The 13016-nt window shown below is 44.3% G+C and overlaps 2 protein-coding genes across 2 annotated transcripts; both read right to left on the bottom strand.

Annotated features, from left to right (window-relative positions):
- Positions 1-1453: 1453 nt before the first annotated feature.
- On the bottom strand, positions 1454-6470 carry ppp1r14aa (protein phosphatase 1, regulatory (inhibitor) subunit 14Aa). The gene is made up of 4 exons (XM_076161311.1): positions 6232-6470; positions 4221-4301; positions 4094-4126; positions 1454-2541 (listed from the first exon to the last, which is right to left on the bottom strand). Exons 1-4 carry the CDS (start codon positions 6433-6435, stop codon positions 2374-2376), a joined length of 486 nt encoding a protein of 161 aa, XP_076017426.1. The 5' UTR covers positions 6436-6470; the 3' UTR covers positions 1454-2373.
- A 789-nt stretch (positions 6471-7259) lies between these two features.
- Positions 7260-12359, bottom strand: dlb (deltaB). The gene is made up of 7 exons (XM_076161334.1): positions 12105-12359; positions 11763-12002; positions 11475-11532; positions 11113-11370; positions 10055-10416; positions 9679-9895; positions 7260-8618 (listed from the first exon to the last, which is right to left on the bottom strand). Exons 1-7 carry the CDS (start codon positions 12153-12155, stop codon positions 7924-7926), a joined length of 1881 nt encoding a protein of 626 aa, XP_076017449.1. The 5' UTR covers positions 12156-12359; the 3' UTR covers positions 7260-7923.
- Positions 12360-13016: the final 657 nt, after the last annotated feature.

The following is a 13016-nucleotide window of genomic DNA, read 5'->3' as shown; positions in this document are numbered from 1 at the left end:
CCCTTCTAATTACACTAATTGCATCAACTGTACAGTGAGAAGGACGTAGGTAGACAGTGCACTTCCCTGTGCTGCTTTATGGTGTTATCAGTTCTGCAAATGGTCTGCATATGCGTGTGTGTGTGTGTGTGTGTGTGTGTGTGTGTCACTGTGTGATATTACTCACGGCAAGCAGTGAAAAGGAACAAAGACGCGGCTGATTCAGTGTCCATGGCCTTGAGACTAAATACCATTCATATGCCTCAAGCAGTGCAATTTTCCTCACCGGAAGACTTGACCTGGAGTGATCTGAGCTGAAATGACGAGGGACACTGGTGGACACTGGAGCTATATTGTCTTTGCTTTACTGCAGGAGCTTCAAGGTCAATGTAACCACTGCAGGAAGGTAATGTCACACAAGGTACATACCAGCAAGACAAACACACTTGGAGGTGATGAAATGAGAGGGCTTGTGCGCAGACGGATCATAAACGTGTTGGACAAATGTGACTAAATCACACACGTGAGCCTGTAAAAGGTAACAGCTCCCATGGAGGCCTAGAAGCTCTTTACAGCTCTTAGAGGAAAGTGCTGTATTCCCTGTGGTCGCACTTCGCCCCCTAGTGGAGAGTATGTTGTAAGACAAGAAGTAGTGGCTTACCTGAAAAGTGAAATTCCTTAAAGGGAGAGTATGTAAGTGAGGAGTATGAGGCAGGCTGACAAGCAGAGTCTCATTCAATCATTTGGCTTCTCCCACCTGATATTCCTGTTTCTGACAGTGTTGTGCAACCAAACCTGTAGGCCTGCATCAGCTCACCCTACATTTACTCAACCTGTGTTTTACAGTCCACTGGGTGGACTGATATGCAAGCAGACAATTCGCTACTTAGCCATTGTATGAATAGCTAATGGTAAAAATCTGTCTCCATTCTGCAGAACCCCAACCCATGAGAAACATATCAGTGTTTAACTTCATATACTCAGCTTTCTTTACTGGACAATTAAGCACACAGTAGCATCTAGTGCATTCATCTTCACAGCTTTTGTGTAATGGAAGCAGCTGTCTTCTGCTGGGCTGAGTATTTATGTGAAAATCAAAGCCACAACTATGCAGCAAACATTCAGCTGTGCCAACCACAACAATGAGCTCAAAGGCTGAGTGGAGCTGTAATGGTAGTAGTGGAGTTGGGTAATAATTCTCTGAGTTTTGGCACTACAAGCAACACTAATTCAGCAGTAAAACCAAATCAATTCAAAATGTTACTTATTTTACTTAAAATGTTCTCATTTGTAATTAAAGCCAAAGGATTCTGCAGAGACTGGCTGGATCGGAGCAAAGGGTGGATGGAATGGGACTAAAACTCAACATTCCTAGTGACCTCAACGGTACTTTCTGTTCATGTTTGCTCTGAAATATGTTATAATTGATTCCAGCTTTTTGAGTCTTGGAGCATATTACACAAAACAACGTACCCAGAGTGAAGCACACCGTTTTATTAGCAATCTCTGCAGAGTACCAAAGCCTCAAATGCATTTACAGAGTTAATATTCAGGGACGGCATTGACTGTAAAATTTCCAACAAACACCGCCGCTCAGACATATTTCTGTAAGAAGACAAGCTGCGGTATGAGAGGAGGTTATTTTCAGCGTTAAAAAAAACAAACTATGTAGTTATGTTGAATCCATGCCATTACAATAAATAAAAACTAACAGAATTCACGACCTCTAGAGTGTAACACAAATTAAATAAGTCACATATGTAGTAAAGTTATGGAGTGGGTGTGTTCAGGGGAGACGATGGAAGTCACAGTATGATTATGGGCGTTCTAAGCGAAAAATTCACCCTTGGGATTCTCTTTTACAATAATCAATCGTAATAAACAAGTTGACTTTGTGTGAACCTTTTTTCCTTCATACTAGATGCATCTGGGTTACATGTGCATGTTAATGGAGGAAAAGGAATAATAAGAGCAAAAGGAGTGAATGGAGAAAACAGACTCCTGGCTAAACACACAACACGTGTTGGAGCTGGAAAAATGTGACTCCCTGACTTTCTGTCAATGGATTTCACCCTGGAGGATTAGTGAATGTCACTTCTGAATGACCTCAGCTGAGATCGCTGAAATGTTACCCTTCGTGTTGTGTCGTACTTTGGGCAAATGTACAAGAACGCCTCACAAAACAAGATATCTCCACAAAAGCCAAATATATGAGCAATAAGAATTCAAATTGCATTTTGTAGATTTTCCTAGGGTCTATTTTTCCTTTTTCATCGTTCATAATCCATTATTTCCAATCTGGAATCAACAAAGTGTGTGTTTTCATGTTAAGGTAGTTTATCGTGTAATATATTGTGTGTGTGTGTGTGTGTGTGTGTGTGTGGGAGGGAGGGGTCAGAGGGTCTGGTTAGGGCCTCGGGCGTGCTGGAGGGGGTTGTTGAAGTGGTACGGCTCGTGGCGGAAGTGGCTGTGCGAGATGACGGGATGCTCGATGCCTTCGCTCTGCAGCTCGTCCTGCTTGTGGACGCCGTCCAGCTTCCCTACCAGCTCTTTGATGAAGGGCTACACACACACACACACACACACACACACACACACACACACACACACACACACACACACACACACACACACACACACACACACACACACACACACACACACACACACACAGTAAAGTACTTAAACATTAAGTGACAGATCATTGTAGTGTTCCTTCCTGTAAGATATGTGCTGTCCATGGATCCATTATAAAACATGTTTTCTGAATCCATTAGCTTTTGTGTCTCATTGGTTTGTTCATTCTCCTGCCACTCTTTCTGACATATAGGAGACATTTTCACACACTTAATGTTGTATTGATTCAAAGCACCAACGGTTGCAGATCCCTTCAGTTGGGACAGTGCCACGGCTCAGTATAGAGCCCAGTGTTTGCTGAAGAAAAAAATGGAAATCTGGGCGTGTCTACGCAGGTGTGGAAGAGGGTAAATTCAAATGTGTTACATGTTGACACAGATGTGTTACAGAAGTAAAGGACAGATCAACAATGAACCTTTCAGGGCTGTTCGGGATCGGAGGCTTCTCTATACATGCCATTTCCTTTTCTGAGACAAAAATGACACAATGATGACAATGATGCTTTATCTGATGTCCCGCTGAGCGTTGGGGAGATTAATGGGAACGATGGCTCCAGTAATCTCCTCTGGATCTGATAGTGAACCCTCACAGCCATTCACTCAGTGAAAGCAAGATGAATCACCCCTCAGAAATAATAGCTGCAAAGAAACTTTACTATCAATCATTCACCCTTCATTATCCTGTGAATCTGTCATGCATATGTCCATAAATGGAATGAGACCTTGGTGGTGGAGTGGCTCCCAAAGGGGGGGGGGGGGGTGACCAAAGAGGCCACCCGAGAGGAAGTTCCCACTAAGTCTCAGCGTTGTGTTCTCGTGTTTTTGTGTTGTCCTTGAATTATTGTTGTGCACGGTCAAGTATGGATGCTGCTTAATGAGTGTAACAAGTGCAATGTGAAGCTCTGAGCTGGTCCTTCACTTCCAACTGCTCCTCTGTGCCTCCTTTACACAAACACCGTCTTGTGAAATGTGAAACAGGTGATGTTTATTCAGGCCTCTTTAGCAATGCGCTGCTCTGATACACCAAATACCTTGTAAAATATTTCACAAGCAAAGAGAGAGCTTTAATAAGGCTCTACCCCGTGTGTTCAGGTCTTAATGCACAAAACCAGCTTTCCACAACAAGCCACATTACCCAGAAGCCTATTTTAGCTCCAGGCAACTCTCAACGGACGATTCCAAGCCTCATCAGGGCGCAACCAACGAAGTCAGAGGAAGACGGGCAGGCAGTGACGCTCCCCCTCCCTGCTCTTTTGCCTGTGTTTGCATCTCTGAACTGGGGCCGAGGCTCTTTGAATCAAGAAAGACTCATTGTTTCCCAGTGGAAATGAGAAGAAAAAGACAGCGAGCACAGACCGCCATTGTTGAGGCACATTCAGACGCTGTGGGAGGACGTGTCAGATGCTGTGCAGCCTCATTATCCATGTACAGTATATGGAATGAAGGCAACATTGTGATTAGGTCAAGTTAAAACGTACCTCTGTGTTGTTGTTGCAGTTGTGAAGAATTTCCTATTTCAAAAAACAAAATGAAATGGACGTTTAGTCAATTCTTTCTGCATAAACGTGTGTAAAGGTACATCTGCAAGGAGCACATTCACATCACCTGTAGCTTTTTGACTCGCTCTTCATCATTAGGCAGGTCAATCAGGTCATCGATGTTCACCTCCTCCGGCATGTCATCCTCCTGAAACGTGCACATGGACATTCGCATGATTAAACACACTCACACACACACACAATCTGAAAGTAACTCCTCATACGGAATGTTTACTGTGAGAAAACACTCGACAACATTTCCTCTTAATTCCCACCTAAGTCTTAGTCGAGATTCTCCAGTACTATATGGCCCTTGTGTTATATATGGTCATTCAATTCTGATTTGCAGTGTTAACATCATTTTGATCCCGTTTTACTTTGCCACAGCACCACTATGCACACCCAGCGAAAAACAACAACATGCACGCCGGCAGCAAACCTTTCCACGTGGTTCAGAACCTCTGAGTGCGTCTCACTGAGTGCATTTATGTAGCCCTGACCCTCACATTTTGCTATGTTCATGTTCAATACACACAAGAGAGAAACCAACAAGATGTCTGATCTGAAGCTACAATGCATCACATTGACAGCGACTGAAACGTTGAACCCTCAACGTCTTTGTTATGGTTGTACCATTTCATGATAGATGATTTGTATATTATTCAAACCTCTTTCCCTACCAGTCGGGATCATGCATTTGGTATACTTAAACCTTTGAGATTTCCACTTGAAATGTATTTACATGCGTTTGAACACACCATAAAACAAACACGCTGTTTAACAACAACCAGTGACAGGTCGGAGCCAACCACCAGATTTTCCAAACGTGCACAAGATTTATGAAGTTATTACAAGTGTTGTACTATGAGAACAAGTTCAGATTTCAGATACAGTGTGTGTGTCCATCTGGTGCATAGTGACAATGTTCACACCATAGTAACAGTGACCCGCTCTGTTTGAACAAACATCCATTATACCAGCTGAGTGGACAGACAGTCCCACCCACACAGCCCACCAGCTTCATCTCCACACACACACACACACACACACACACACACACACACACACACACACACACACACACACACACACACACACACACACACACACACACACACACACACACACACACACACACACACACACACACACACACACACACACACACACACCACCTTCATAAGCAATAAAATAATGATGCTTTGTTGGATTTTTTTTGCAGATGTAATGACAAAATGCAACTCTTGTCTGCATTGAAATTTTTTATTTTTTTTGTCATTTGGGGATTCATTTATGGTCACAAGAGATATTGAAGGGCACGAAAAGCTTATTTGACAAATATTTGAAGGTTAGCACAACATAAAGTAGATGGTTTGGTGTGAGCAGCATGGTGCAGGACAAGCGGCAATCTTTCCTTGACAGAGCTGGACTGAACTGTTGCCTTATCAGAGCAACCGTGCCTTGTTTTTGTTTTGCTGTAATCAGTAACTCTGCGTCTCTGCCTCCCAAAATATGCATTTCTTCTCCCAGAAACCTCCCCATGAGAGGCCAAGACCTCCTGTCAGCTCCCTCACAGGCTTCGCCCTGCACAGTGTTTACCTCCTCCTGGGACTTGCAACTCTTCCTCCTTCGTAACCTTCCCCCCCTCTTCCACTCCTTCTCAAGGTCCATCCTTCTTCCCTTCCCTTACACACTGGCCTTGTAAGGCAGCGCCTCCCCACACACACACCAGGATTGGTGAGAAAAGGGAAAGAGATGAATCTCACTTTGGCTGGTGGGGTGGTTGGCCTTTTATGGAGAACCAGATTGTCCTCCTCTCTACTAAACATCACATTGGAGACTCACTGTATAGCACAATCAGATTAAATCAGTTTTCCCTTGGGGCGATGACATTTCCTATCAAAATAAAAGCACCGAACCACCGCATCCTCATCTGGCTTCATTTGTTATGCTGTCTGGATGGAACCTGCCATATCTGAAGGAATAATCTTATATCTGATAATAAATCAATACTTTCCTGATCTTGCCCTGCTTGTTGAATCTTTGTTGACGCTCTTATATCTAAATCGCCGGCTCACCTGTCCCGAGTAGAGTTGATCCAGGCACTCGTCGATCCATTTCTCCACGTCCAGGCGCCTCTGGAGCTCTTTGCGGTTGTACTTGACGGTGACCCTCGCTTGTCTCTTCTGGAATTGGCAGCCGTGGTCCTGAAAAGTTCCGAAATCCGCCGATTGAACTCGACCATCTTCCTCGAGCGTCGTACCGGTCCCGTCGGTTGCCATGTCTGGTCTGAACTGGTCTGGCTGGTTTGAGGCTGGAGGGGAGCGCGCGCTGGGAGGAGAGCAGCAGTCTGTGCGTTTCTCTCTCTCCTGCTCCTGCCGTTGATTCACTGAGCTGCATGAAGCGGAGGCTCATTATCGTGTGATTGAATGATATGAAACACCTGAGTAGACGTTTGGCGTCAAAACAAAAATATTTATTTCCACCTGGATATTTAAAGAGTAAAGTCTCGTAAATTCGGTAAAATAATGACATTATGGAACGCCAGACAATTTAAATTTAAATAAAACCTATTGCAGTCCTATATTTGTTTTAATAGTTTTAGATACAGTTCTTATCAGGTCTAAACTCCAAATTATAGTTCTTCGCTTTCATGAGCCACCCGTTAAATTTTGTTTTAATCCTAGAAAACCATCATGTCTTCTGTATCACTTTACAGAACCTAATCTCAAATAAATAAATACATGAAGTAAAGAAATCAGGGCAAATGGTTTTTGGAATTGGTTTTGACTTTTATTTAGCCCAATTTAAAAATGTGTCGTTTTAGAATAGGCTGACCTTTCCACACACTGTGCTTAAATTCAATATGTATCAGTATTGTTCAGTAAACTGGGTTGAGGTTGGAGGTTATTTATTTCTTACTTTTCAATTTCTTGCTGCCTACCACTAATCTACACCATTAAAAATCTAATATGTTCATTCTTTGCAAACTACATTATTAATCTTGAAAATCCGCTTCAAGTTCTGTCTGGGGAATAAAAAAACTTGCATCCAGAATCACATCAAATCTTTAATTCCACATCACAATCATATAAAACGTGACAAACTCAAGCATGAATGGAAACATGGAACATAACATAAACTTTGGCATGAACATAAAATGGCACAAACACAAAAAGCTGAAGGAGCAATACGTGATCAGTCGCATCATATAAATACAGTATATATCTCTGACAGACAGAGCTCATAAACATAAAATTTCAAATAAATAAATAATATTAAAAGATAAAAAATGATGGTGCACACAATCAGGAACGAATGGCAAAAGGAAGATTGAAAAGCAAAATAAATAAGAAAAAAATGTAACAAAGTCAACGTAAAAGATAAACCGTACTAAAACATGTTGGATGGGCCGGCTCTCCAAAACAACCAGGTAGTTACTACCTGATCCTGTTTTTGGTTTGTGTTGTAGGTCCATGAAAAGTGTATCATCATATGTTTTTTTGTTTTTTTTTCTTTGGGTCATTTAACACAGAAGAACTTTGCCCCATATACTTTGTTAATAATCTTTGTAAAGTATCTTACAGTTCATTTGTTAATATTTCATTTCAATGTTTAACAGTACAATATCTTCAGCATGAGCACAGAAGTTTCCGGCTCATGAATTTTGCTCCGTCATTCATTGTGCACGACAAGAGGAGCAACAAGTGCTAATATTCCCATTTTCCTGCATGGATCGTCCATGTTTTCCCTCTGGATCCACAGCTGGTTTATCTCAGGCCAGCCTCCTCCCTCCACAAGTCCTGTCGCTCCCCTCTAGCCAGGCTGCTCTCCACAGGGCTCTGCCTGTATCCGGATCTTCCGTCCGGGCAGATGGACAGGCTGAGTCGGGCTGTGCTGTTACTGATTTTGAAGAGGCCGTTCGGTCCAAGGAAGGAGTCTCTTTCGCTTCCTCCCATGTTGTTTACCGCCTCCAAGTCGTTGTAAACCGCAACGTCGCTCAGCTGCTTCCTGCCATTCAGTCTCCTCCTCCTCCTCAGGATGATGATGCCCACCACCAGAGCCACCAACAGGATGGCCAGAACGCAGGAAGCGGTGAGCGTGGCTGATGAAGGCTCCGAGGCTTGACGCAGAGCTGGCTTGAAGCTAGGCTGGAGAGTGAACTCGCAACTGGGACCCATGAAGCCTTTGGGGCACTGGCACACAGGGCCTGTGAAGTGGGTGAAGCAAGTGCCGCCGTTCTGGCAAGGTCGTTCGCCACAGGCATCTGAACGTACGCTGCAGTTTTTACCCGTGAAGCCCAGGGTACAGGAGCAGGTGTAGTCGTTCACACCGTCTTGGCAGGTCCCCGCGTTCTGGCAGGGGACGGAGGCACAGTCGTCGATGTTGACCTGGCAGTTGGCACCGGTGAAGCCAGGCTGACAGCGACACAGAATACTCTGGCCCAGGTCCAGACACTCGCCACCTGCAGGAGAGAGAAACACACACTCTATTTAGCATCCTGCAGACCATCCAGTGTGTTTAGTGTTAATGGGATTTAATTTAACACAGTGTTAGGAGTGAAACAGCATTGTACTACAACCTAGGGAGCAAAGGCCGAAGGTAACAAAGTACGTTAACTGAGGTACTTTACTTTATATTATGATTGACTTTATACTTAAATACTTACTGCATAACAATATTCAGTGTTCACATTCAATGAGCAATAAGATCATAAAATATCAAACTTTTCTTTCATTCTTTCTTCAACTGAAAGATTAAATACAAAACTCTTTATTATACTTATTTTACTCCCTCACAACTTATTGCAAATACTTTCAATTTGAATTATTATCCTTCTACTGAGTGTTATTTGTAATGTATATATATTAGGGGTGGGGTGACGCGGCAACGCAAACTACCCGACTACGTAAATGCGTCGGTTTGCATAACCGTGCGCCGACGCGTCTTAAGGACGTAAGATGACTGCAAGTCGCCCACGGTCTGAAGTGAAAGCATCACGGAGCGCGGTGTCAAGGCGACAGCACTTTGTGTCCCGCTTTGACGGCTGACGTGTGGCTCGCGAGCGCAGCGCAAACTGACCTGTGTTTTGTTGTTGAATGTTGCTTTGTTGTTGAATGCAGATTGCGCTCGATCACGTCTACTTGAATTGAATAAGCATATTGTAAAACGAGGATTATCCGTCAAAAGGTGGCTATTTGTGGAATAATGCATCGCAAAATCTTTGTTACGTTTGTTTGTTTTCAAGAGAAGGTGATTGAAGAGAATATTGAAATATTAATGAGATAAATTAGATATTTATTTTGGGGGAAATAATTGCTATATTGCGTAATAAATATAATCTATAGATTATTCGACTAATCAAAAGAAATATCTGTAGATTAATCGTTTAAAAAATAATCGTTAGGTGCAGCCCTAATATATATGTGTTCAAGTAAAGCCGTTCCTAAAATGTTTCTTTTGTTCGGTGAGAAACTGTTGGTCTACACTTTAGCCACAAGGTGTCGCCAGAGTTGCCTCCTCACCGTTGAGACAGGGCCTGTTGGTGCAGCGGTCCAGCTTCTTCTCGCAGTTTGATCCGGTGTAGCTGGGGGGGCAGCGGCAGGTGTATCCTCCGGTCATCGTCTCCACACAGGTGCCGCCATTGAAGCAGGGCCCATCTGCGCACGTCATGGCGATGATCTCACAGTTTTTACCGTAGAAACCCTGTGGGCAGGTGCAGGAGTAGTCATTTTCCAGGTCCTGCAGGAGGAGACAAAGAAGAAACCTTCATGTTAAAGAGAGATTATGCAGAAGCAGTCAAAGTTGCTTCAAGTTCAAAGTCTGAAGGCATTGTGGGGTTATAGGGTGAACTTCAGTGTAGTAAGGGATGAAAGCACGCCATATGGTTTGCACACTCACATTGCAGCTGCCTCCGTTCTTGCAGGGATTGCTGTCACACTCGTTGGTCTCCAGCTCACAGTTGGTGCCCCCATATCCCGGCCTGCAGGTACAGGTGTAGCTTCCCTGGCCCGTGTTGGTGCAGGTGGCGCCGTTGGCACAGGGCCGGTGGTTGGTACAGTAGTTGAGGTCCTGGTCGCAGAAGAGACCCCCCCAGCCCTCCTGACAGTTACACTGCCACGGCTGGCTGCACGTCCCATGGAGGCAGCCCGGGTAGCGGACGCATTGTTTGCAGGAGGGGCCCTGCCAGCCCATACGACACGTACAGCCCCCTGGGGCCTCACAGTAGCCATGCTTCTCGCTGCAGTCCGCCGAGCAGATGGCTGGGGGGAGGAGAGGGAGGGGGTGGTGTGTGATTACAATGGGCACGCCTTCTCATACATCTCACATACACACACATATACACACGCGCATACTGAGCCCCCGTCTGACCCCAGCCATGCTTCTGTCTTCACTGTTGGTTAAGTATTAAGCCAAGCAGCTGGCAGGCACACTGCCGAGAAAAACGCTTTCTTTTATCTCCACCCCATTACACACGCGCACGCACACACACATAGGCACGCACACACACACCTTGAAAAATGCCTGTCTAATGGGGGCCAAGGCTCTTTCTCTCATTGTAACTGAGAACAAAAGGCAGATGGAGCACAACAGCCCTTCTTGCAATAGACTCAAACACTCTACACTACAGGGTATCTCTCTGACACAAAAACAACAAAAATACTTAATACTTTCTGGAAAGTTCCCTGCTTGAGGAGAAAGTATGGAACTTTCTTTTCTTCCAGTCGTTTTATGTGGTACTTTCATAACACTTTACACTCATTTGCATCAAGAGTCCCTGATGCAAAATAGCAGAATCAGTGAGAATAATAAACTCAGATTACGCCATAATAATTATACCATCCGAATACTTAATCCAAATGAATAAGGAGCGTATTTTGTATCAACCATCCACATTTCTGCCTTTGTACCTGGTGCCTTGCTCAGAGGCACTTCCGTAGTTATTAGTGTGAACTTACGCTCAGAGCAGTAGTTGCCCTTCCAACCCTCCAGACAGATGCGGTTGCCCTCCTCGTCGCAGGTGTAGTGGCCCAGCGTGTCGTCCCTCGGTCTGCAGTAATCAGCGCAGCCATCACCGAAGTAGTACTCGTCGCAGAAGACGTGGTAAGAGTAGCGCAACTCGCTCTGCTCGCCAAAGTGCACATCCTGGGACCAGTCCTCGCCAATGGCCAGTCTCCTTTTAGTCGCCAGGCGGCTCACGAGATTGTTTTGGTTGTCTAAAGAGTATAAGTTTCGATTGTTAAGACAGTGAATTGTGCAGGAAGTTGTGCGTAAAAAGTGGTGCGTGCGCATTATTGGTTCGTGGGGAACCTGGACCCACCTGTGTATTCAGTCTGAGATTCGGCGTTCCAGGCTTCGATTATCAAGGAAAATGTTCCCTAAAACAGAATTCAAACGCAATCAGTATATGGCATTCATTAATCATCACAAACACGAGTTTAGGCCAACGTTACGTACTAATATGGACAAGGTAAAGTAAGTTTGACAGTTATGAAATCACCAAGATAAACATTTGTCACTTATTAAAGGAATTATGTATAACAGACTTTACTCTTCACTTAAATTGACTTTCAAATGAATCATATGTAGTTATGCTTTTCCCAATTACCGGCCATTTGAAGTGGAAGGGCACCCTGATAGGAGCGCTGCTGGAGATGGACGTGTGGTCTGCTCTGATGACGTTGGTCTGTCCGGTGCCAAAGGTGCAAGGTGGCTCAGCTGAGATGACGTCTTCTGGATGCTTCAGGCAAATCCTAAAAAATATATGACATTCCCGGTGCCTCCTGCAGATGCGGTGCGCAGTGTTGAATGACTGGATCTTCAGCTCAAACACGCCCGATGACAAAACCTGGAATAACAGAACAGAAACATCAGACTCGCTGCGGTGGAAAGACATTTTTTGTGAATCTAATTGTTCCTATATTATGTACATAGAGTATATCGCACTTACCACTTGTACTAAAGCCAAAACCAAGAAGTATCGTAGGTGTAGATGAGCCATTTTCCCAGTTTGTCTCCAAGTCCGAAGTTGTCCGCATTCGTTTTATATTCCAAATAAGTGATGAAGACAATTCAACAAAACAAAAAAAGCTTTCAAAAATCTTTCATCCCTGTTAAAAGTGTGCGCGTAGATCCTCGGAGTGTCCACTAAATCCTTGTCTACTCCCTATATTCTTGGCATCTGCCCTGTTACCTGGCGCGCCGCTTGTTTGGGTTCCTGTGGGCCAAGGCGCATGGTGGATTTTATACCTCCTGGCTGCTGCCGCGTCACAGGCACAGAGGAGGAGCCGGAGCGACCCCGGGGGAGCTGAGCCTGACTCCAGGGACCATGCGTGGGGGTCCAGGCAGCCCCCCGACACATCTGGACTCGTTTTGGATGTAGGAATAATGCATAAGGTGGCTGCAGGATGGAAGATTTGGCGTTTTTGCATCCATTTGTGGTAGCTTGCTGACCAGCAAAGCAGCAGTGGCAGTGACACACTCAAAGCTAATGACCACAGTTCAGTTTGATGCAAGATATAAATTAATAATATGTAATAATAATAGTAGAAAATGTTTAATGTTGCAATGTGACTTGACAAGGATTATCTCATGAAATAAAATAGTAAAAGTCTTCCAAGAATCTACCAAATTATAAAAGACCGGAAGTTCTGGCAATTTTTGTAAACAGAGCTTCTTCTTCTTCTTCTTCTTCTTCTTCTTCTTCTTCTTTCTGCATTTCATCACACCTTACATGGTCGAGACACATCTGAATTGTGTGGTTCGAGGGGGTAAATCATAGTTTAGAGAGTGTTTGTGCGTTTTACTGAAGGTCTCCCCAGCATACAAATATCAAAAGGACGCGTGTAAGAATGGCGTGTGG

This window comes from Genypterus blacodes, unplaced genomic scaffold (assembly GCF_046128005.1).
Source record: "Genypterus blacodes isolate CSIRO-AG114 ecotype Tasmania unplaced genomic scaffold, CSIRO-AGI_Gbla_v1 ptg000111l_1, whole genome shotgun sequence".
Classification (NCBI taxonomy): domain Eukaryota; kingdom Metazoa; phylum Chordata; class Actinopteri; order Ophidiiformes; family Ophidiidae; genus Genypterus; species Genypterus blacodes.
Note: the sequence above shows the minus strand (reverse complement) of the source record. Positions and strands in the feature narration are given on the sequence as shown.